At 43.7% G+C, this 21,918-nt stretch overlaps 2 protein-coding genes and 2 long non-coding RNA genes across 4 annotated transcripts in view; 1 reads left to right on the top strand and 3 right to left on the bottom strand.

The window, feature by feature from the left end:
• Nucleotides 1-19: 19 nt before the first annotated feature.
• Nucleotides 20-21,240, bottom strand: LOC120881880. The gene is made up of 3 exons (XR_005725343.1): nucleotides 21,165-21,240; nucleotides 305-311; nucleotides 20-29 (listed from the first exon to the last, which is right to left on the bottom strand). It is a non-coding gene; the product is annotated as an uncharacterized LOC120881880 (long non-coding RNA).
• Nucleotides 8,122-21,918, top strand: part of LOC120881878 — a 36,132-nt gene continuing 22,335 nt past the window's right edge. Inside the window, exons 1-2 of the long non-coding RNA XR_005725340.1 lie at nucleotides 8,122-8,149; nucleotides 21,159-21,235. This is a non-coding gene — a long non-coding RNA (uncharacterized LOC120881878). The remainder of the gene's footprint in view (nucleotides 8,150-21,158; nucleotides 21,236-21,918) is intronic.
• On the bottom strand, nucleotides 18,017-19,734 carry LOC120881833 (40-kDa huntingtin-associated protein-like). The gene has a single exon (XM_040265538.1). The coding sequence runs from the start codon at nucleotides 19,680-19,682 to the stop codon at nucleotides 18,573-18,575; it is 1,110 nt and encodes a 369-aa protein (XP_040121472.1). The 5' UTR covers nucleotides 19,683-19,734; the 3' UTR covers nucleotides 18,017-18,572.
• On the bottom strand, nucleotides 20,713-21,042 carry LOC120881870 (histone H2A-Bbd type 2/3-like). Its single transcript, XM_040265603.1, has one exon. It carries the CDS (start codon nucleotides 21,040-21,042, stop codon nucleotides 20,713-20,715), a length of 330 nt encoding a protein of 109 aa, XP_040121537.1.

Genomic DNA, 21,918 nt, shown 5'->3' with positions numbered 1-21,918 from the left:
TATGAATTTTAGTATCTGCTTGTCAGTTTCTGCATATAAGGCAGCTGTGATATTGATTGAGGTTTCATTCAATCTATAGATCAATTTGGGGAATACTGACTGCCATCATAATGAAATTAAGTCTTCCAATGCTTGAACATAGACTATCTTTCCATATATTTAGGTATTTTAAATTTTCTTTCAACAAAGATTTGTAGTTTTCTGTTTACAAGTCTTGAACTTCTTCAGCTAAGTTATCTGCTTTCTTAATTTTTCATTTTTGGATTCTGCATTGCATTTTTCAATCATTTTATTTTGACTGCACTGCATAGCTTGCAGGATCTTAGATCTCCAACCAGGCACAGAACCTGGGGCCTGGCAGTGAAAGCACTGAGTTCTAACCACTGGAGAGCCAGGGAATTCCCACTTTTTTTTAGTGCATTCCTTATGATTTGGTCAAATGCTTTTTCTGCATCTTTGAGGCAAACGTGTGATTTTATTCTATTAATATAATGTATTACATTAATTGACTTTTGGATATTGAGTTAACCTTGCATTCCTGGTATAAATCCTACTTGATCATGGTATATAATTTTTAAAATATGTTTTTAAATTTGATTTTCTAGTATTTTTGAGGATATTTGCATTCTTATGCATGATATTTATTGGTCTATAGTTTTCTTTTATTGTAATGTCCTCTTCTGGCTTTAGCATCAGGGTAATATGAAAACAGTGTCAGACTTATTTTGGGGGGCTCCAAAATCACTGCAGATGGTGACTGCAGCCATGAAATTAAAAGACACTTACTCCTTGGAAGAAAAGTTATGACCAACCTAGATAGTATATTCAAAAGCAGAGACATTACTTTGCCAACAAAGGTCCATCTAGTCAAAGCTATGGTTTTTCCAGTGGTCATGTATGGATGTGAGAGTTGGACTGTGAAGAAGGCTGAGTGCCGAAGAATTGATGCTTTTGAACTGTGGTGTTGGAGAAGACTCTTGAGAGTCCCTTGGCCTGCAAGGAGATCCAACCAATTCATTCTAAAGGAGATCAGCTCTGGGTGTTCTTTGGAAGGAATGATGCTAAAGCTGAAACTCTAGTACTCTGGCCACCTCATGAGAAGAGTTGACTCATTAGAAAAGACTGATGCTGGGAGGGGTTGGGGACAGGAGGAAAAGGGGGCGACAGAGGATGAGATGGCTGGATGGCATCACCGACTTGATGGACATGAGTTTGGGTGAACTCCGGGAGTTGGTGATGGACAGGGAGGCCTGGCATGCTGCGATTCATGGGGTCGCAAAGAGTCGGACATGACTGAGAGACTGAACTGAACTGAATATTGGCCTCCTAAAATTCCTTCCTTTTCTGCCTTTTGGGAGAGTTTGTGAAGAACTAGTATTAATTCTTTTTTATACATCTGCTAGAATTTAGCAATGAAGCCATCTGGGTGTGAGCTTTTCTTTGTGGGTAGTGTTTTGATTACTAATTCAATTTCTTCGCTTCTTATAACTCTGTTCAGATTGTCTGTCTTCTTGAGTAAGTTTCAGTAGTTTGTGTATTGGTAGAAATAGCTCCATTTCATCTAAGTTATCCAATTTGTCAGCATCCAATTGCTCATTGTATTACTTTATGGAATATTACATTTTGTAAGGTCAGTGGTAATGTCCCTTCTTTCATTTATGATTCTAGTGATTTTAGAATATTCTTTTTCTTCTTGGTCAATCTAGCTAAAGATGGTGTCAATTTGTTTTCAAAGAACCAGTTTCTGATTTTGTTGATTCTATTTTTTTTTTTTGCTCTCCATTTCATTTATCTCTGCTCTAACTTATTCCATTCTTTCTGTGTGATTTACTTTTAGTTTATTCATCTTTTTCCAGTTCCTTAAGGTGTAGAGGTAGGTTATTGATTTGAGATCTTCCTTTTCTCTGTGCTGTGTGTGCTTAGTCGCTCAGTCATGTCCAACTCTTTGTGACTCCATGGACTGCAGCCTGCCAGACTCCTCTGTCCATGGGGATTCTCCAGGGAAGAATACTGGAGTGGATTGGCATGCTGTTCTCCAGGGCATCTTCCCAACCCAGGAATCGAACAGGGGTCTCCTGCATTGCAGGCAGATTCTTTACCTCTGACAGGACTTAGCGACTTCACTTCACTTTCACTCACAGTTATAAATTTCCCCCTGAGCAGTTCTTTATCTGCATCCCATTAATTTTCATAAAAGTATTTTCATTTAGTTCAAATTATTTTATGATTTCTCTTTTGATTTCTTCTTTGACCCATTTGTTATTTAGGAGGGTTTTGTTTAATTTCTATATATTTGTGAGTTTTCTACATTTCCCCCCACTTGTAATTTTACTTCATGTGGTCAGAGGACATTCTTTGTATCATTTGTACTTTTTAAAATTGAAATTTTGTTTTATGGTAGAGTAAATGGGCTATTTTGGAAAATTCTCCATGTACACTTAAGAAAATTTTATATTCTACTTTTGGGTGGATTGTTCTGTATGCGAATTATGTCTTATTTGTTTTTAGCATAGTCCAAGTCTCTAAAAAAACTGGGGATACCAAGGGAACATTTCATGCAAATATGGGCATGAAAGCTGGGCACAATAAAGGACAGAAACAGTAAGGACCTAATAGAAGCAGAAGAGATTAAGAAGAGGTGGCTAGAATACAGAGAAGAACTATACAAAAAAGGTCTTAATGACCTGGATAACCACAATGGTGTGGTCACTTACCTAGAGCCAGACATCCTGGAGTGGGAAGTCAGTGGGCCTTAGGAAGTATCACTGTGAACAAAGCTAGTGGAGGTGATGGAATGCCAGCTGAGCTATTTCAAATCCTAAAAGATGATGTTGTGAAAGTGCTGCACTCAATATGCCAGCAAATTTGGAACACTCAGCAGTGACCACAGGACTGGAAAAGGTCAGTTTTCATTCCAATCCCAGAGAAGGGCAATGCCAAAGAATGTTCAAACTACCACACAATTGTGATCATTTCACATGCTAGCAAGGTAATGCTCAAAATTCTTCAAGCTAGGCTTCAACAGAATGTGAACCGAAAACTTCCAGATATTCAAGGTGGATTTAGAAAAGGCAGAAGAACCAGAGATCAAATTGCCATCATCTGTTGGATCATAGAAAAAGCAAGAGAATTCCAGAAAAACATTTTCTTCTGCTTCATTGACTAGGCTAAAGCCTTTGACGGTGTGGATCCCAACAAACTATGGAAAACTCTTCAAGAGATGGGAATACCAGACCACCTTACCTGCCTCTTGAGAAACCTGTATGCAGGTCAAGAAGCAACAGTTAGAACATTACGTAGAATGATGGACTGGTTCCAAATTGGGAAAGGAGTACGACAAGGTTATATATTGTCACCCTGATTATTTAATTATATGCAGAGTACATCATGCAAAATGCCAGGCTGGATGAATCACAAGCTGGAATCAAGATTGCTGGGAGAAATATCAACAACCTCAAATATGCAGATGATACCAGAAATTGAAGAGGAACTAAAGAGCCTCTTGATGAGGGTGAAAGAGGAGTGAAAAAACTGGCTTAAAATGCAACATTCAAAAAATGAAGATCATTGAGAGAGTCATTTCCTAGGCAGGTTGATAACAAGTCTAGGGGTCTCCAAGGAGAGAGGGGTCTGGAATTCTCAAGGAGGAAGAAAGGACAAACTTTTTTGTCCCTCTACATTCCATAGGATTATAAAACAGTGATGTATCCTGCTTGAAGACAGTCTCTCTGGAAAAAACCTTCTGGCTAATCCTGTTATCTTAAGCTGTAAATTATAGGAGTAGGTCTAGTGAGGTCTTTACCACCTCCAGACATTCTTCTGATTCATTGTAATAACTAATTAGAGAGTATATAACTCCATGGCTAACACTAGCAAGGGGGTACTCTTTCTGCCCCCTTCTGACGCCTATGTCAGAAGCTTTCTCTTTATTACACAAAATCTCTGAGCGATCAAGCCTCGTCTTTGGCCCCAGATTGAATTCTCCTCCAGAGGCCGAGAATCCCAGCGTCTTTGCGTGGTTCAGCAACAACCGTTCATCTTGGGGGCTCATCCGGGATTCTTCAGGGCAAGGGAGGGATGCTTGGAACTCTAGTTCTTTGTTCTCCTAGCAAACACATTTTCTGCCGTGCTTTACTAACTCTATGGTGTGCTTGCGTGAATGAATGAAATGCCCTGCATGAAGCAAGTGAGGAGCCCTGCTCTGCGGTTCTGTGGTGACCTCATACAGCTTATGGCAGAAACCTGTCGGGGGTTTATATGGACCTGCCCATGCCAAGAGACACCCAATATCTCCTTTGGGGACCGACCAGAAATGGGTAAAGCATGTGGACTGAACTCTCCTTTCTCAGTCAGACTTTTTGGTCTCTTTGACCATTTAACTCCTTGGGAATTAGAAGTACGAACCTAATCTGTCGGATCATAGACTTTCAAGGGACTTGTGATCTATACTGTTACTGTGTACTTTGACTTAGACCCCAAACTTGGATTGGTAGTCAGGAAGCACCTAGCCTCGCTAGGCATGGAAAGTTTGGAAGCTAGATGGAGCACTAGCTCCAAGAGCATCTCTGAGGTTAAAGGTTACTCAGATTGGAACTACAATGGATTTTTTTTTCCCTTTGGTAATGCTGGCTCTTAGTGGACCAGAGTAGACTCTTATACTGGTGTGGTGACGCTTGGTAGGAACATTTTAGTTTTATGTTCGTATCAGTCTTATTGTGGTCAGGAATATACTCAGGGTCGTGCACAGGCACTCAGGTGATGAAAGGTGCCCCCAGCGGTCTTAGCCTTGGAGGTATTCCGGAAGGTTACTCTGATTGTACCCTGGGTGGCATCAGAGGCAAGCAAGGTTTTAATGGTGAGGAGCTGGACGTCAGTCAGGGATTCCATCAGGTCTACCCCTGGTGCATCTCCACCCCATCTCTGTGGTAGAACCGGAAGGGACGAGTATGTCACCTGCATCGGTATGTCACCTGTGTCGGTAAAGTCCAACCAGGAAAGAAAAGCTTGGTGTAAAGTCTGTCTACACCCCTATCTAGAGCAGGGAGGGACGCCTCTGGTAGAAAGATGGTGCTGGTCACTTTTTTTCTCTCACAGATGGGAGCTAACAATTCCAGCCTCACTCCTTTGAACTGTATCCTGAAAAACTGGGATAGATTTGATCCCCACGGCTTAAATAAGACACACCTGGTCTTCCTATGTGATACTGCATGGCCGCGGTACCCACTGGAGGACGGCGAATGGTGACTGGTTGGAGGGTCTCTTAAGTACAATACTGTTTTACAATTAGAGCGGTTCTGTAGAAAACAAGGAAAATGGGGAGAAGTAGCATATGTGTTGCCCTTTTTCTCTTTGCAAAATATGCCAGACTTATGTCCTAAGGGTACAGATTTGGGTGTGACTCCTTCAGCTCCCTCCTATCCTCCTACTTTGCTAGATGAGATGGAGCACAGGAGAGGAAGAGATAAAGAAAAGCAGATTTCTCCAATCTATCCCTGGGATCATATATGCAGAGCAGCCAGAGAGACTGAGGAACAGCCACACAAGCTGTTGCCTCTTCATGAAGCACCCACCAGGAAAAATAATCAGTCTGTGAGAGTTAATAAGCCTTTTTCTTATCAAGAAATACAAAGAATCAAGGAGGATCTGGGAGACTATTTGAAGGACCCAGAAAAATATTTTAGAGCTTTTAAAGGTGTTACTCTGCTTTATGACCTTACTTGGAAGGATGTGACATTTATCTTGGGACAAACGCTGAAAAGCAGTTGCTTATGGAGATGAATGGTTTGGTAATGAATCAGTAGGGAAGGGGGAGGGCGGTTATCTTGGAATCAGGCAGTCTCAACTACAGAACCAGATTGGGACTACAACACAGCTAAAGGAAGATGGGATCAGAGTCATTTTGTCAGATGTATTCTTGAAGGACTCAGGCAGGCGTGTGCTAAGCCTTTAAACTATGACAAATTGGAAGACATAGAACAGGAGAAGAAGGAAGCTCCTGGTAAATTCCTAGATAGACTGAGAGAAGCCCTTCACAGATTAACTGAGATTGATCCTGAAAGTGAAGAGAGAAAAGTGATCTTAAAGGATAGATTTCTCACTCAGTCGGCTCCAGATATCCACTGTAAGCTATTAAAATGGGCGTATGGACCAAATCAGTCTTTATATAATCTGTTGCAACTGGCTCAGTCTATTTATGGTAGGGAATATGAGGGAAAGAAAGAAAGGCAAAAAAAAAAAAAAAGACAAAGGAACAGGCAGAAGCCTACGAAATGGCTATGAAAACCATTCATAAACAGCCTGATAAAAATGCCCAGAGGGACCCAGGTGAAAAGGGATGAGCTTGCTATTACTGTGGAAAGGAGGGGCACCTCAAACGGAATTGCCCTCAGGCATCTAAGCTGCCCCTAGCTCCATGTCCGGTCTGCAAAAGACCACACTGGAAGAGAGACTGCCCCCAGAGGCGTAGGTTTCAGGGTTCGGGCTCTCAAGACAAACAGGACTAAAGGTGCCCTGGGGTCCCCACACAAGCTCCCGTCCTAATTACACCTGAAGAACCCCAGATATTAATAACTGTGGGGGGGGGCAATCCTTTGATTTCCTTTTAGATACTGGGGCAACTTACTCCGTGCTTACTGAAGCCCCTGGCCCACTTTCTTCCTGATCCGCTTCCGTAATGGGACTGTCTGGACGAGCCAAAAGGTATTACTTCAGTTATTCTTTAAGCTATAACTGAGACTCTGTGCTATTTTCACGTGAGTTTTTGATCATGCCAGAGTCTCCCTCACCCCTTTTGGGGAGGGATATACTGAGCAAAGTCCATGCCTCTGTTTTCATGAATATGGAGCCTTCTCTTTCTCTCCCTTTAATTGAACAAAATGTAAATCCTAGAGTATAGGCTGATGGAAAATCTGTGGGTTGAGCACAAAATGCTATTCCTGTAGTTGTCAAGCTCAAAGACCCACACTTATTTCCACATAAGAAGCAGTATCCACTGAAACCTGAGGTTAAGGAAGGGTTAAAACCCATCATCGAAAATTTAAAGGAACAAGGACTATTAATTCCTTCTAACAGTCTATGCAACACTATTTTGGGTATAAAAAAATCAAATGGTAAATGGAAACTAGTTCAAGATTTATGAATAATAATGAGGCTGTAGTTCCTTTACACCCCGTGGTGCCTAATCCTTATACTCTATTGTCTAAAATTCCTGAATGAGCCAAATATTTCTCAGTAATTGATTTGAAAGATGCCTTCTATTCAGTGCCTTTGGCAGAGGAAAGTCAATTTCTATTTGCTTTTGAGGACCCTACACAGCCAGTTTCTCAGTTAACCTGGAAAGTTTTGCCCCAGGGATTTTGTGACAGTTTTCACTTATTTGGATAAAGTTTGTCATGGGATCTACAAAACTTTAATAGCTCCGAAGCAGTGGTGTTACAATACGTAGATGATATTTTGCTCAGTGCTGAGACAGAGGAAGCTTGTTCACAAGCCTCAGAAGACTTCTTAAACTTTCTGGCAGGCTGCGGTTACAAGGCATCAAGAGAAAAGGCTCAGCTTTGTCAACAATCTGTTAGATATCTGGGCCTAATCATATCAGAAGGGACTAGGGCCATAGGCCCTGAGAGAATTAAGCCTATACTAAATTATCCCCTACCTATAACTTTAAGACAATTGAGAAGATTTTGGGGAATCACAGGTTACTGTCGCATTTAGATTCTGGGTTATGGGGAACTTGCCCGGCCTTTATATAAACTTATAGCTGAAACTCAGCAGGCTCAAACCGACAAACTGGTTTGGTCTCCAGATACTCAAAAGGCTTTTAAGGTTTTTCAGACTGCTCTCCTGCAAGCTCCAGCTCTGGGCTTGCCCACAGGGTCAGAATTTAATTTGTTTGTCACTGAAAGAAAAGGTGTGGCCTTGGGAGTTTTGACACAACCTCGAGGGCCTCACCAGCAATCTATTGCTTATCTAAACACAGAATTAGATGTAATTTCACGTGGGTGGCCCCACTGAAAGTAAGGCCCCCCCTAAGAGTAATTGGGGCAGCGGCTTTATTAGCACCTGAAGCTTTAAAAATAATTAATGGACGAACCCTTACTGTACTGACTTCTCATGATGTGAGTGTGATCTTAAATTCTAAGGTTAATATGTGGATGGCAGACAGTAGGCTTATTAAATATCAGTCATTGTTGTTAGAAGGACCAGTAACTAAGCTTAAAGTTTGTGGAAATTTAAATCCTGCCACTTCCTTCCTGAGAAGGAAAATGAAACACCTGATTATGATTGTTCCCAATTTCTAACCTTAAACTATGCAGCTTGGGAAGATCTAGTGGATACCCCATTAGACAATCCTGACATGGAAATATTTACTGATGGCAGTTCTTTTGTTCGGGATGGAAAGCATAAAGCAGGTTACGCTGTGGTGATGGCTGAACGGGTTTTAGAAGCAAAATCTCTTCCCCAGGGAACCAGTGCTCAGTTAGCGGAGCTTATGGCTCTGACCCGAGCTCTAGAGTTAAGCAAAGGGCAGCGAGTAAATATCTACACTGATTCTAAGTGTGCTTATTTGACTTTACATGCTCATGCTGCAATATGGAAAGAAAGACAGTTTATTTATTTATTTAAAATTTATTATTCTTGTTGCTATTTTATTCTTTTTTTCTTTTCTGCTGTGCCATGCAGCATGTGGGATCTTTGTTCCCCCACCAGGAATCGAACCCATGGCCCCTGCACTGGAAGCACAGAATCTTAACCACCGGACTGCCAGGGAAGTCCCAGAAAGACAGTTTAAAACAGCAACAGGAGAACCTATTAAACATTTCAGAGAGATTGAGAGACTATATATTGTCCTAAAGAAGTAGCTGTTATGCATTGCAAAGGACACAACAGAGATGGGAGTAAAGCAGCTGAAGGTAATCACCTGGCTGACTGTCAAGCCAGAAAAGCGGCACTGTATGAAACCCCTTCAGTGCAGACGCCTTTGATCTGGACAGGTCCTGTGGAACAGGAAAAACCACAATATACTGAGGAAGAATTAGAAAGATATGAGAAAAGAGGAGCAAAGATTACTGATAAAGGATGGTTACAGTCTGAGGATGGACGATTAATAATTCTTGAAAATGCTCAATGGAAAATTCTTAAGGGTTTTCATTTGGGTGCAGAGAGTGCTTACCAGATGGCTTCTCGTTTGTTTGAAGGTAAAAATGTAATGAAAACTTTAAAGAACATTATCAAAAGGTGTGAGGTTAAAATAACCTCACAGAAAAATAACCCAAAGACTGAAAAGCTAGCAAAATCTGAATTACAACGAAGTGGGAAGTATCCTGGAGAGGACTGGGAAATTGATTTTACTCATATGCCAAAAGCTAACGGGTATTCTTGCTTACAAGTTTGGGTGGATACTTTTACTGGATGGATTGAGGCTTTTCCCTGTCATAGTGAACAGGCTAAGGAGGTTATAAAGATTTTAATCCATGAAATTATCCCCAGGGTTTGGCTGCCACGGAGCCTTCAGAGTGACAATGGCTCCGCCTTAAAAGCTGCTGTAACTCAGGTGGTGTCTAAGGCTCTAGAAATAGAATATCACTTACACTGTTCCTGGAGACCCCAATCCTCAGGAAAGGTTGAAAAAGCTAATGACATTGTCAAAAGACATCTGTGCAAATTAACTCAAGAGACGCAGGACAATTAAAGTCCTACCCATAGCTTAAATGAGGGCTCTAACTGCCCCCCAAAAGGAGAGACTGTCCCCCTTTGAATGTATTTATGGAAGGTCTTTCTTATACACAGACATTGTTATAGACCCAGAAGCCTTGGAATTAACTAGTTATGTAACTTAGCTCTCAGCTTTTCAACAGGTATTAACAGAACTCTGGGAGACAACTCTTGACCCAGCCTCTGAGTCAAGCAAGCCTCTATTTGAGCCAGGAACTGAGGTCCTCATAAAAACACTGGGGTCTGGGGACCCATCCCTTGAACCCCTCTGGGAAGGCCCTTACCAGGTTATTCTTTCTTCTCCCACAGCTGTCAAAGTGCCAGAAATTGATTCGTGGGTACATCACACTCGAGTTAAGAGGTGGCACCCTGACCAGAACTAAGTGACTTCATTTTATGTCTTTACTTTCTATGCTCTGACTTTGTACTTTTCAGATGGGCCTGATAATCTATGTGAGCCTACTTCTGCTGACCCCAGAAGTCCTGAGTCTGCCGTTTGATCCTCAAGACAATGCCTTCCTGTCCTGGGCTCATTCCTATGCTGAATTCCACAATCAAGCTAACTGCTGGGTCTGTGGAGTGCTCCCCTCTTCATCAGTGAAAGGCTTCCCATAGTGGACATCTCCACAAGGAAAAGACTTTCTCAGAGTCTGCAAATACCTTCAACAACAATCGCATGTGATGCCTCTTAAACTGATGACATTTAACCACCTTAAGATAGACTGATGTAACTCTGGACACATGACTTTTAATTTTGATTTTAACTTATTTTAATGACTATTTTGCCTTGCATTTGTAACTGTGTAATTGGATTTGTTTCTAGTTGCATGAAGGCTTTTAAGTTACAAATGGTTGTCCGAGCTCCTACGAGTGCCACAGCCCCTTCCAAATATTACTTGGGGCCCCTGGATCAGAGAAGTCAATATGAGGGTTAGGAGAATATGTTGCCTCACCAATTTAGGGACAATGCCCCTTATCAGCTCGGAAGCAGTTATGGAATGAAAACAATGCCCCTTTCCCCTGGCAACATAATTCTCCTAAAAGAAAAGGGGGGAATGAGAGTCATTTCCTAGGCAGGTTGATAATAAGTCTAGGGGTCCCCAAGGAGAGAGGGGTCTGGAATTCTCAAGGAGGAAGAAAGGACAAACTTTTTTGTCCCTCTACATTCCTTAGGATTATATAACAATAATGTACCCTGCTTGAAAACAGTCTCTGGAAAAAACCTTCTGGCTAGTCCTGTTATCTTAAGCTGTAAATTATAGGAGTAGGTCTAGTGAGGTCTTTACAACCTCCAGACATTCTTTTGATTCACTGTAATAACTAATTAGAGAGTATATAACTCCATGGCTAACACTAGCAAGGGGGTACTCTTTCTGCCCCCTTCTGATGCCTATGTCAGAAGCTTTCTCTATCTCCTTTATACTTTAATAAAACTTTATTACACAAAAGCTCTGAGCGATCAAGCCTCATCTCTGGCCCCAGATTGAATTCTTCTCCTCCGGAGGCCGAGAATCCCAGCGTCTTTGCGTGGTTCAGCAACAACCTTTCATCATGGTATCAAGTTCCATCACTTCATGGCAAATAGATGGGGAAAAAGTGGAAACAGTGGTAGATTTTATTTTCGTGGGCTCCCAAATCACTTCAGATGGCGACTGCAGCCACAAAATTAAGAGATGCTTGCTCCTTGGAAGAAAAGCTATGACAAACCTAGACAGCTTATTTAAAAGCAGAGACATCACTTTGTGAACAAAGGTCCCTAAGTAATCATGCATGGATGTGAAAGTTGGACCATAAAGAAGGCGGAGTGCTGAAAAATTGATGCTTTTGAACTGTGGTGTTGGAGAAGACTCTTGAGAGTCCCTTGGACAGCAAGGAGATCAAACCAATCAATCCTAAAGGAAATAAACCCTGGATATTCACTGGACTCGACTGAGTGACTGAACAACAACATGTCTCCTATTTTCTTGTTCATTTGCTGTATAGTTGTCCTATCTATTAATGAAAGTTTAGTATCAGTTCAGTTGCTAAGTCTTGTCCAACTCTTTGTGACCCTGTGGACTGCAGTGCACTTGGCTTCCCTGTCCATCACCAACTCCCGGAGTTTACCCAAACTCATGTCCATTGAGTCAGTGATGTCATCCAACAATCTCATCCTCTGTAATCCCCTTCTCCTTCTGTTTTCATTCTTTCCCAGCATCAGGGTCTTTTCAAATGAGTCAGTTCTTCACATCAGGTGGCCAAAGTATTGGAGTTTCAGCTTCAACATCAGTCCTTCCAATAGTCTTCAAATATTATTGTACAACTATTTCTCACATCAATTCTATCAGTTTTGCCTCATATATTTTGTATTTTTGTTTTCTGTTGCATATATATTTGTAATAAGAATGACTGACTTTTTTGTCATTATGAAATGTTTCTCTTTATCTCTAGGAACTTTTGCTTTGAAGTCTGTTGTATCTGATATTAGTATAGCCACTTCAGCTTTCTTTTGGTTGCTGTTATCATGATATATCTATTTTCATATTTTTACTTTCAATCAATTTGTATTGTGGAACATTAAGCACATATCCTGTAGACAGCATATAGTTGTATCATGTTATTTTAGCCAATCTCACAATCTTTGCTTTTTTTTTTTTACTAGATTGCTATTATTCTAACCACTGCTATAGTTGATTTACATTTGCTCTTTTCTTCTTTTTTATATATCTTATGGGATTTTTTGTTCCTTTATTACCTTTTTTGCATTGTGAATATTTTATAATGTAGCATTGTAAGTTTGTAAATGATTTTTTAAAATATATTTTTGAGTTTTTTTTTTTTTTTTAGTGGTTGCTCTAGGGTTTGCCAATTACATCTTGGTTTACCAGAATCACCTTCAGATCTATACTACTTTATTCCACATATATACATATATATTCTACATAATATACAGAAACATTATTCCTATATAGCTCTATCCCACTTCTCCTCTTTAATGATACTGCTATTATACCTATTATGTCTATTAATATTACAAATCCAACAATACATTGTAATAATTATTGCCTTGCCAACTGTAGTCATTTCTGTAACTCAGTATAGCTTGACTCCTACCCACTTCTTTTACATTGCTTTTGGGAAATATATTACATTTTATGTTACAGACCCAACAGTACACCATATACATGCTATTGTATGTATTTTACATATTATTATATGTATTATTTTTTACATTTAAAAAATCAGATCACAGAAAAGAACAAAAGTTTACAATTATGCTGTCTTTTATAATTACATAAACACCTTTCCTGGTGCTGTTTTGTGTGTGTATGTGTGTTTGAATTGCCATCTGCAGTCACTTGCTTTCAGCTTGAAGAACTTCCATCAGTACTTCTTGTAAGGCAGGTCTGCTAGCAACAAATTCACTCAGTGCTTGTTTATTTACTTTGTAAATGTCTTTATTTGCTTTCCTTTTTTGAAAGATAGATTTGCTGAATATGGGGTTGCTGGTTTACATTTTTTACTTTATCACATTGAATATGTTATCCCAATGCATTGTTTCCTCTAGAAGCTGACTGTTAATCTTATTGGAGCTCCCTTTTAAGAGATTAAATCATTTTTTTTCTTGTTACATTCAAGATTTTCTTTATGACTTTTATTATTTCTTTGACTTTCAGAACTTTTACTATGATGCATCTGTTTGGGAATCTCATTATCTTTATCCTACTAGAAGTTCATTGAGTTTCTTGGATGTGTAGGTTATTGGTTTTCAATAAATTTAGGGAGTGTTCTGATATTTCTTTGGATATTTTTTCTACTATTTTCTCTCTCTCTTCTCGTTACTCCTATGTTGGTACACTTGATGGTGTCCTACATTTCTCAGAGACTCTGTTCAATTTTCTTCATTCTTTATCTGTCCTATTTTCCGCTTGTATAATCTCTATCAACCTGTCTTCAAGTCTGCTAGTTCTTTCTTCTTCTAGTTGAAATTTGCTGAGCCCTTCTAGTGAATTACTTATTTCAGTTATTGTACTTTTCAAATCCAGAATTTCCTTTTGGTTCTTCTTCCTATCTTGTATAGATATTCTATATTTGATATAACATTGCCACCATATATTTTACTTTTTAAAGAATGCTTTCCTTTAGTTTTGTGAACATATTTGTAAGGATGACTTTGAAGTCTTTTTCTATTAAATCTGACAACTACTTGCTATTTAAGGCAGTTTGCATTGCCTACTTTTTCCTCCCAGTGTATGAACCATATTTTCTTCTTTGTATGTCTCATAATTATTTTTGTTGGAGGCTAGCCATTTTAGATAATATATTGTAGTAACTCTTGAGTATTGGTCCATTACCCACCCCAGGGTTGGTTATTGTTTATTATTATTTAGTGACCAGGTGGATTATACCAGTAAAGTCTATACCTACGCTCCCCCACCCTTGCCCCACACATTGTTAAGCCTCTGACCTATTACCCTGGAATCACAGTGATATTGACAGGATTCTCTTTGCTTGACCACATCCAGCTGTTAAAAGTCCATGAATTGCCAGCTGATTACTTACTCTATTGTTTTCATCAAAGCCTTGGGAGCATAAATTTTTCTTCAAAGGAATTCAGCCAAATTGTGGCTTCTTTGAAGAATAGTTTCTGAGTTCATGCTTGATATTTGTTCTGATCCCAGGAAGGCTCATAACTGGCTAAGTCTGCAGTTTCATTAAATTGACAAGTTTCACTGTCTTTTCACTGCGACCTCCGTTGTTCTTGAGACTGTCCTTAGGTTTGAATTTCTCCATGGTCTGTTGTAAATAAAATCAGTTCCTCTGGGAAGAGATTAGGAGCTATGTTTTTTTTTTTTGGTCTGTGCCTCCTTTTGGGTAAAATCTGTGAGCCATGGCTCTGGAACTGGGGTTGGGGACAATGGAAAACTTCTGAGTGACACTCGTGCTCTAGGACTTGAACATTTGGAAGGGGGCATCCGCCTGAAGTGGAACCACTGACTCATGAGCCAGAGAAAGAACAAGATGATCAGGACCGCAGTCTTCTCAAACCATCACACCCAAGGTGCACCCTGTCTGGTAAGTGGGAACCGAGTGGAAGAAGGGAACTTTAACTTCTCCACCACACTTGCCTGGGACTCAGCCTCATCGGCACACAGCTGGGGTCAGGATGAGACATAATGACATACTGCTCCTCTCAGGAAGAAAGCCCTCTGACTACAAGTCAAGGGAAGAGAAAGTGATTGCAATCTGAAGCGGAGCACTGAGTCTGGGTAGGGGGCAGGTGGAAAGGAAGGGAGTGTCCTTGGTTCAAATATGACAGATTTTTGCTTTTTTTTTTAATAAAATTTTTATAGATTTTGATATATGTTTCTCCATTTGCTGTTTGCAGGAGACATTCATTTCACATATTCTAAAAGCTTAAAATCTCACTAAGAAATTTTAACATATTACTCTTTTGAAAAATATACTGTGACTTGTTTACAGACTTTCACTTCTTTCCGTTGGCAACTACTCGGCCCAGTCTCAAATATGCTCATCAGTAGAGTCTTTTTTCTTCAGAGTTAAAAAAAACACCCCACAAAAAGCAAGTCTGCTAAGAATAGTTCAAGATATTATTGATATATTCTGAATTCCTTCTAGGTTGAGAATATTTAGCCAAAGACTACAGATGTTGTGGGGAGGGGGGTGGGAGGGGGGTTCATGTTTGGGAACGCATGTACACCTGTGGTGGATTCATGTCAATCTATGCCAAAACCAATACAGAATTGTAAAGTAAAAATTAAAAATAAATAAATAAATTAAAAAAAAAAAAAAAAGAACTGCATTAAAAAATACTGGCATTGCTTTTTCTTTTTCCTTGAATAAGTTTGTTAATTATTTGAAGTAGTTGAACTCAACTGTTCTTTTTCATTTAGTTTTAGAATTATTGTTCTATCATTGTTGGTTTTATTTTATATTTTAATATGAAACCATTAACATGATTACAAAAGTCAACATTATTAAAAATAAACAAAAACTTTGCCCTTTCACCCCTTGTAGCCAACCAATTTTGTTTCTGGCTTACCTTTCTGTTTCTTCAATAGAAACAAGCATATATATATATATATATATATGTAATTGAGGGACAAAGGATCAAAATCCCAATGGAAAAAATGTGTAAAATAATAAAGTGAATCTATTTTAGAAATATTAGCTATTATTCTACATTATATGTAGTAAATATTTTCTCCCAGTTTGCTTTTAGTTTATGGTTTTTTTTTAACCATGTAAAAGTTTTTTATTTAAAAAAAATTTTAATTAAGTCAAATTTACCAATTTTTAATTTTATTACATCTGGTTTTAAATTGTAGTTAGAAAGTATTTTCACTAAGGCTATAGAATTTTGTTTTCTCCTGATGCTTGTATAGTTTTATTTTTTAATATTTAGACCCCTATACATTTGGAGTTTATTTTTGTGTATGGAGTGAGATATGAATCTTAATTTTTTAATAAATAGCTTTTCAGTTGTCCTAGAACCATTTATTAAAATGTCCATCATTTTTGCAGAGATTTGAGATGCTGTCTTAAACTAAACTTTATGTGTATCTGGGTCTACTTTTTGACACGCTATTCACTTCACAGGTGTGTTTGTCTATTGCTACACCACTACCCCACTGTTTTACCTAAAGATGCCTTATTGTATATATTTTTTTTATAATTAAAGTTGGATTTGTGAAGCATTAAAAAAAATTACTGTCTTGGGTCTTAGTTGCAGCATGTTGAATCTTTCATTGTGGCAGGAAGGCTTAGTTGCCCCTTGGTGTGTGGGATCTTAGTTTCCCAACCAGGGTTTTTACCCACGTCCCCTGCATTTTGGGGCAGATTCTAAACCAATGGGCTATATATTTTAATATCTTATCAGACTACTTTTCCCTTATAGTTTTTCCTCTTTAGTGATTTCCTGGCTATTCTCTTAAAAAATATTTATGTTTATTTACTTGGCTATACCAGGTGTTAGTTGTAGCACATGGGGTCTTAGATCTTCACTGAGGCAATGGTGTGGTATGTGGGACTAATTCTCTGACCAAGGATCACATCTGGGTCCCCTACACTGGGAGCTCAGAGTCTTAGCCACTGGACCACCAGGGAAGTCCCTGGGTATGCTTTCTTGTTTTTTAACAGATTGATTCTGTTGTTTTCCTTTCTCTGGAGAAGTCGAACACCGCTTGTATATCCAATACCAGCATCTTTGGGAATCCCTTCCCCCACCTACTCTAAGCAAGCTTCTAAGGTTTTCCCTTCTGCCCAAACCTAAATGCTCTCATCAGGCACACTCCATAATCCATTCGTAAGCATTCTTGTCCTAAGGACAGTAAGGGAGGCAGCCAGGGCTGAGTGTCGCCAAAAAAGCAAACGCACAACGGAGGATGCACTCTCACTACCTTGGCAATAAGTGGGACTGGGCTTTCAGGGCTTGGAAGGACCCTGCCTGGCAGCCACGTGAGAGCACAGGAGGGGTGCCTGCATCTGTCTCCAATGGGCTCCCCTATACTTGCCTGGCCACTGCTTCCACATTGCTGAAATAGAGGTACAAAAAATACCCTAAAAGTCTGACCCACTTGGGGGCACTTATCTCATACAACATTCCACATATTCCCCCTCCCCACCAAATCTGCAGAAGCAAGATCGATTTCCAAACTGAGTGCTTAAATCTCACCCCCAAAAATTACTGCTGTCTACAACCTCAGCCTCAAGGATGCATTTTCCCAAACTGAATGGCTGAGAATGAGAATATATTCTAAAGAGTTGTCATCACACTTAACACTAAAGAAAATTTGAGAAAACAGCTGTCAGTTTGCATGTATCATTTGGACCAGAAATATAGTGTTTAAAAACGGAACACCATCCTGCTTTTGGGGACCAAGGGCACAGTCTGGCATATATGTGATCACGCTAGACCAAAGAAGCATGTTGATTTTATATATTTGAGTTAAAGGAAGATTTGTAGAAGGATCCGTACTACAAGTAAAACCTGCCCGTGTCGATTACCCAGACCTCTTGGAACAACTGCAACTGAAAACTCCAATGAACATCTGACACCTTTGCACTGGAGATCACCCCACCCTCACCCCTACTCCCAGGCCCACCCCTTTGGCACCGAAAACACACACACTGCAGCTAAGGACCACATCGCAAATGATCTCTGTAGATTCAAAGGCACAGTGTCCATTTCGAGTAAACGAATCCACCTCGGATCTAAAAGGGAACTATCTGTTTGTGCTCCTACCTTCTGACAGCTAGATAAAATTCCCATTTTACAGAGGAGCTCAGTCTAAACCACAAGTCAGGAACGTCAGAAAGGCTTTATCATAGATTGAGGGCTGTAGTGACAACCGCGGAGGACTGAATACAACGATTTCAACGAATACTACATATGAGGCACATGAAAGAAAGGAGGAAATGGGCGATCACGCAGGCAGACATCGGAATATGCTAAGAAATCAGTGTCACCATGAAAAGATCATGCAGCTAGAGTTCTGAGCCAGAGCTATTCAGATAAATCCTGTGTGAAACAAGGATGTGGGGAAAGGGAAGCCTTGGCGGGGTGGGCGGGAGAGTTGGGTGAAAGGGACCCAAGGGATTCTCAAGTTTATATTGAAATTTCTGGTGAGGTGAGCTGTGTCCTCCGATTTGATTATGTGTTGTTGTTTTCTTTCTGCCACTGTCATGGAAACAAGGTGACTTTAGTCAACTACAAAAGACAAGTAGGATGCACTGCAGAAGCAGAAGCAGAAGCAGAAGCGCCAGGATCAAGATCTTTCGTGCTCCCGCAAACGCGCAGGCCGGTGCGTGAGTTTCAGGAACAGGCACAGCGTGGCTGGATTCCTCTCAGGGATTCATCAGATCCCTTGGCCCGACGGGGAGACAGTTTCCTGCAGAACGAGGTGCAGGAGGTGGTTTTGCTCGGCGCTCAGCAGGGGCCACATCTCTACCTGCAGCAACTTGACGGCCTCCGTGTCCTTCTCGTGTGTGGCCATGACCAAGGACTGAAGCAACAGGAAAAGCTCCTCGGGCAGCGGGCCGCTGCTGTCCTGCCCGTGGCCGTCGAAAGCCTCCCAGGCATACTTCTCCAGGGTGTGTGCGTGCTCCGGTAGGAGCTTGGCGGGCGGCGGCTGGAGGAGCAGCAGCAGCAGCACGCGGGACACCTCGCAGCGGACCAGCACGTCGGCGAAGGCACCCAGCGTGGCCGGGGCGGCGGTGGCTGGCGGCCCAGCGCCGGACGGGAGCGGCGGGGCGAGGGCCGCGGGGGCGGCGGACTGCGGCCCGGGCGGTGGGGGCGGCGGCGGCAGGGGCTGCGGCGGGGGGCCGCCGAACTCCCGCGCCAGGCGCTGCATGTGCGTGAAGAGTGCCAGCGCGCTGCTGTAGTCCCGCGCCAGCAGCTGGCAGGACGCGGCGTGGCCGAGGGCCTGCAGGGCGGCCAGGGGCAGCTGGGGCAGCTGCAGCTGCGCGGCGCGCTGGAAGTGGCCGGCGGCGGCAGCCGGCTGGCCCAGGTCGCGCAGGGCGGCCGCCAGCTCGAGGCAGAGCGCGGCGGCCGCGGCCGGCTGCCCGAGCTCCAGGTGCAGGCGCACGGCAGCGCCCAGCGCGGCTGCGGCGGCCTGTAGGGCCTCCCCGGCGGTGGCGGGGCAGGCCAGGCGCTGGCGTGCGTCGCGCTCCTGCCGCAGAAAGAGGCGCGCGGCCTCGGTCAGCGCCAGCGCCTCGCCGGGCCCATGGAAGAGCGCCTGTTGGCAGCGCGCCACCGCCAGCTGGCACCAGGCCGCGTACGGCAGGCACTCCTGGGCGCGCAACTCACGGCCGAGCTGTGCGAACTGCTCGCCGGCCTCCGCCACGTTCGGCTTCCGCAGGAACCGCTTCTTGAGTTTGTTGGACACCTGACGGTAGCGCGCCAGGAAATCTCCCGGTTCGGGGCCTGGGCCCGCGCCACCGCCCAGGCCAGCCGCGGAAGCCGCCATCTTCGCCTCCCCGGCCCTTCCACGCGCGCTGACGCAACCAGGCGGCGACAGGCGACGTGCCGTGCGTCCGGCTCGGGCCCACAGCGCGACCGCGCTGGCGCGGCCGCCCACATGCTCCCGTCGCCGGGGTGATACGCAAAAGAGCGGGCGCGGAGGCGGGGCCATGATTGGCTGCTGGCGCCATATGCAAATCGGGGGTCCTGCGCCGGCCCTAGCTGGGAGCCCGCTGTTGCTAGGTGACAGCTTGCTCTCGCAGGTTGCCAAGCAGGGCATCTCCAGGCATCTCTAAAGGCACACGACCAAAAAGTCAACTGGTGACCCCGCGTGACCCTGATTACGATTTTGCATAATAGCGGGTTGTGTCCTGCCCACCCCAGTCCCCATTCCGCCGCAGTCTTGCGGTTTAGGCCCCTGCCACCATGGGCATCTAGGCCCCTGCCCCCATACCCCTGTCAAGCACGCTGTCCACCATCCCTGCATCGCACGCCGTGAGGCGGTTGGTCACTTTGGCACCTTCACCCTACCACGATGCCGTCCTCTCGGTCTTGAACGTCACCACCAGGACCCCGGTCCCTCTGGGGACTTGGCCTGGCTCCTACTTGCTCAGAGCCAAGGGGGGAGCCTTCTTTTCCCCGGCCTCCCCCCCAGACCCCTCTCCACCACACCCTCGCCACAGCCAGCCTCTCACCGGGGTCACCGCATGCGCTGTAACCGTGGGCGACCGCTCCTCTCTGCCTGCCATCCCTGACTCCACCCGTACCCACAACACTCCCCCTCTACTCTAGCCAGACGCCCGACCCCTACTTCTCCAAGGAGGGGTGTCCCACCACCACCTCCCAGGCCAAGTGACTGAAGCACACACAAGGATGTCTTGAAACACTTTGATTGATTCGACATGACTGGGCCTGAGGCATTGGGCTGTGCGGTCGGTCAGTGAGCAGACCTGCCGCCTGACAGCCGGGGGGAGGCCGGTCTAGGGGTTGGGCACACGGGACCTGGGACCCGGGACCCACGACCCAGGGTTGAGCAGCTAGTGCCGGGATGGGGCCACCAAGGAGATGGTTGTCATCCCAAAAGAGCCGCTGAGCAGAGCTTTGTGGTGGACCACCATGCCCACCAGCTCTGGGGTGATGCGCCTCTGACCACTGTTCTGGGCCTCGTTGCCTGCCAGCTCCAGGACCTTGGCAGTCAGATGCTGCATAATGGCTGCTAGGAAGATGGGTGCGGACGAGCTCAGGCGCTGGGCGTAGTGGCCTTCCCACAGGAGGCGCTCCATGTGGCTCATGGAGAAGGACAGCTCGGCACGGGCGGTGCGGGTGCGGCGACCAGACGACCTTCGACGGCCCCTTTCCCTGGGCATACTGACCGTTGAGCCCCCTTTCTCCGAGGCCATGCTTTGTAGTGCAGTGGGATGAGGTGTGATGGGATGAGATGCGGTGGGATGAGATGCGTTGAGATGAGGTGCGTTGAGATGAGATGCACTGGGTCAGGCGGTGTATAATTGTGGGGTAGTATCCTAGTAGGTTAGAGAATTTAAAGGTGTTTGATGGGTAGTTGAGTCAGATGGTCCCAACCTCTCAAGACAACCGGTACTCTCAGACCTCTACTCTGTATCCTAGCAACCACGAGCCAGCTCCTCATTGGTCAGGGTGCAAGCTCTGTGACAGGCAGACCCCCCTGAGATCACTGCTTTTCCATGCCTCCCCACCCCACTCCCACCTCTGCAGGCCTGAACCTGGAAAGAAATGGCGCTGGCAGGATCCTGCTCACCCTGCCTATTGGACCCTCTCTTTGTCGGAACTCTCCCTTTCCATGGGAGGAGACCTTTATACAGAGAAGGCAGCAGACCACCCAGTGGCACCAAGTATACACTGGCGGTGCTGGGCCACCATCACCACTGTGTCTAGTTCCAGAACGTTGGCACCACCGCAAAGAGAAACCCCTGTACCGACCAGGCAGTCAATCCCCACTGCCCCCTCCTGCAGTTTTCCCCACCCCACCGTACCCCACATAGTCCTCAGGCAACCAACCACTCATCAGCTTTCTATCAACAGCCCTTTCTCTGTTCTGGAGACTTCCTAGAGATGGAGGCATACAATAAATAGGTGGCCTTCTGTGTCTGGCTGCTGTCACTGAGCATAGGGCCCATGCATGTGGTAGCACAAATCAGCACTTCTTTCCTTTTCCTGGCTGAATAGTATTCCACTGTATGGCTAGACCACACATGTTTTCTATC

Source organism: Oryx dammah, unplaced genomic scaffold (genome assembly GCF_014754425.2).
Source record: "Oryx dammah isolate SB20612 unplaced genomic scaffold, SCBI_Odam_1.1 HiC_scaffold_23, whole genome shotgun sequence".
NCBI classification, from domain to species: domain Eukaryota; kingdom Metazoa; phylum Chordata; class Mammalia; order Artiodactyla; family Bovidae; genus Oryx; species Oryx dammah.
Note: the sequence above shows the minus strand (reverse complement) of the source record. Positions and strands in the feature narration are given on the sequence as shown.

Bases quoted from the DNA above. Each gene is read 5' to 3' on its own strand.
- LOC120881833 (XM_040265538.1), bottom strand. From the start codon at position 19,682: ATGGCGGCTTCCGCGGCTGGCCTGGGCGGTGGCGCGGGCCCAGGCCCC.
- LOC120881870 (XM_040265603.1), bottom strand. From the start codon at position 21,042: ATGCCCAGGGAAAGGGGCCGTCGAAGGTCGTCTGGTCGCCGCACCCGC.